This window comes from Leptonychotes weddellii, unplaced genomic scaffold (genome assembly GCF_054177405.1).
Source record: "Leptonychotes weddellii isolate Sample4059 unplaced genomic scaffold, ASM5417740v2 HiC_scaffold_42529, whole genome shotgun sequence".
In the NCBI taxonomy this organism is placed as follows: Eukaryota; Metazoa; Chordata; class Mammalia; order Carnivora; family Phocidae; genus Leptonychotes; species Leptonychotes weddellii.
The window spans coordinates 1-893 of NW_028009156.1; the positions used below are offsets into that span (position 1 = coordinate 1).

Consider the following 893-nt stretch of genomic DNA (forward strand, 5'->3'; position numbering starts at 1 on the left):
AAGGGTGGAAGAGCTTGGGGTTGGATACCTCTGGAATGCCACAGGAGAAGATGATCTGATGATCTTCTGCTCTGCAGGAACTCGCTCAGATGCAAACCCACGTCTCTGACACTTCTGTGGTCCTGTCCATGGACAACAACCGTAACCTGGACCTGGACAGCATCATCGCTGAAGTCAAAGCCCAATATGAGGAGATCGCTCAAAGGAGCCGGGCTGAGGCTGAGTCCTGGTACCAGAGCAAGGTGAGCCTTGAGTTGACAGCTGCCCAGGAATGCCTGGGTCCCCTACCTGAACACCAGCAAGGCTACAAAACAACAACTTTCCCTAAAATCCCTTGGGGAGAAGCCACTAGGTGCAAGTGTGTTAAATGCCTGGTTCTGAAGTCAAGTCACCGTTAGCATGTGAAAGCCCACATACACCGCCTTGTCTCTCTCTCTCTGGATTCCAGTATGAGGAGCTGCAAATCACAGCAGGCAGACACGGGGATGACCTGCGCAACACCAAGCAGGAGATTTCTGAGATCAACCGCATGATCCAGAGGCTGAGATCCGAGATCGACCATGTCAAGAAGCAGGTATGGTAGGGGGCTCTGGAGAGTAAAAGCATCCTTTCCTTGCTACACCACCAGGTGGTCATCAGCCACCATTTGGGAAATGCTGGGAATTGAGGGAACAGCAGAGAGAGGAGGACACGTAGCTCCCACCCTTGTGAGTTCCCACAGGTTGGGACACACGGATGCCAACACTACAGAATGATACAATCAGGTGACAGGAACAATCCCAGTTAGTCTGACTGTAAAAAGATAGTCTTGGGGCTTTTAAAAGATATTACGTAAGGAGAATGGTTGGTTTAGGAACATAAGAAACAAGTCAGGAAAGAAAAGGGGAGGCCAG

At 50.6% G+C, this 893-nt stretch overlaps 1 protein-coding gene across 1 annotated transcript; it reads left to right on the forward strand.

Annotated features, from left to right (window-relative positions):
* Window positions 1–58: 58 nt before the first annotated feature.
* On the forward strand, window positions 59–574 carry LOC145719410 (keratin, type II cytoskeletal 6B-like; the record flags this gene model as incomplete). Its single annotated transcript, XM_081810899.1, has 2 exons — window positions 59–242; window positions 449–574. Coding segments are annotated over exons 1-2 (279 nt in total), but the record flags the coding sequence as incomplete, so codon positions are not given.
* Between the last annotated feature and the right edge of the window lie 319 nt (window positions 575–893).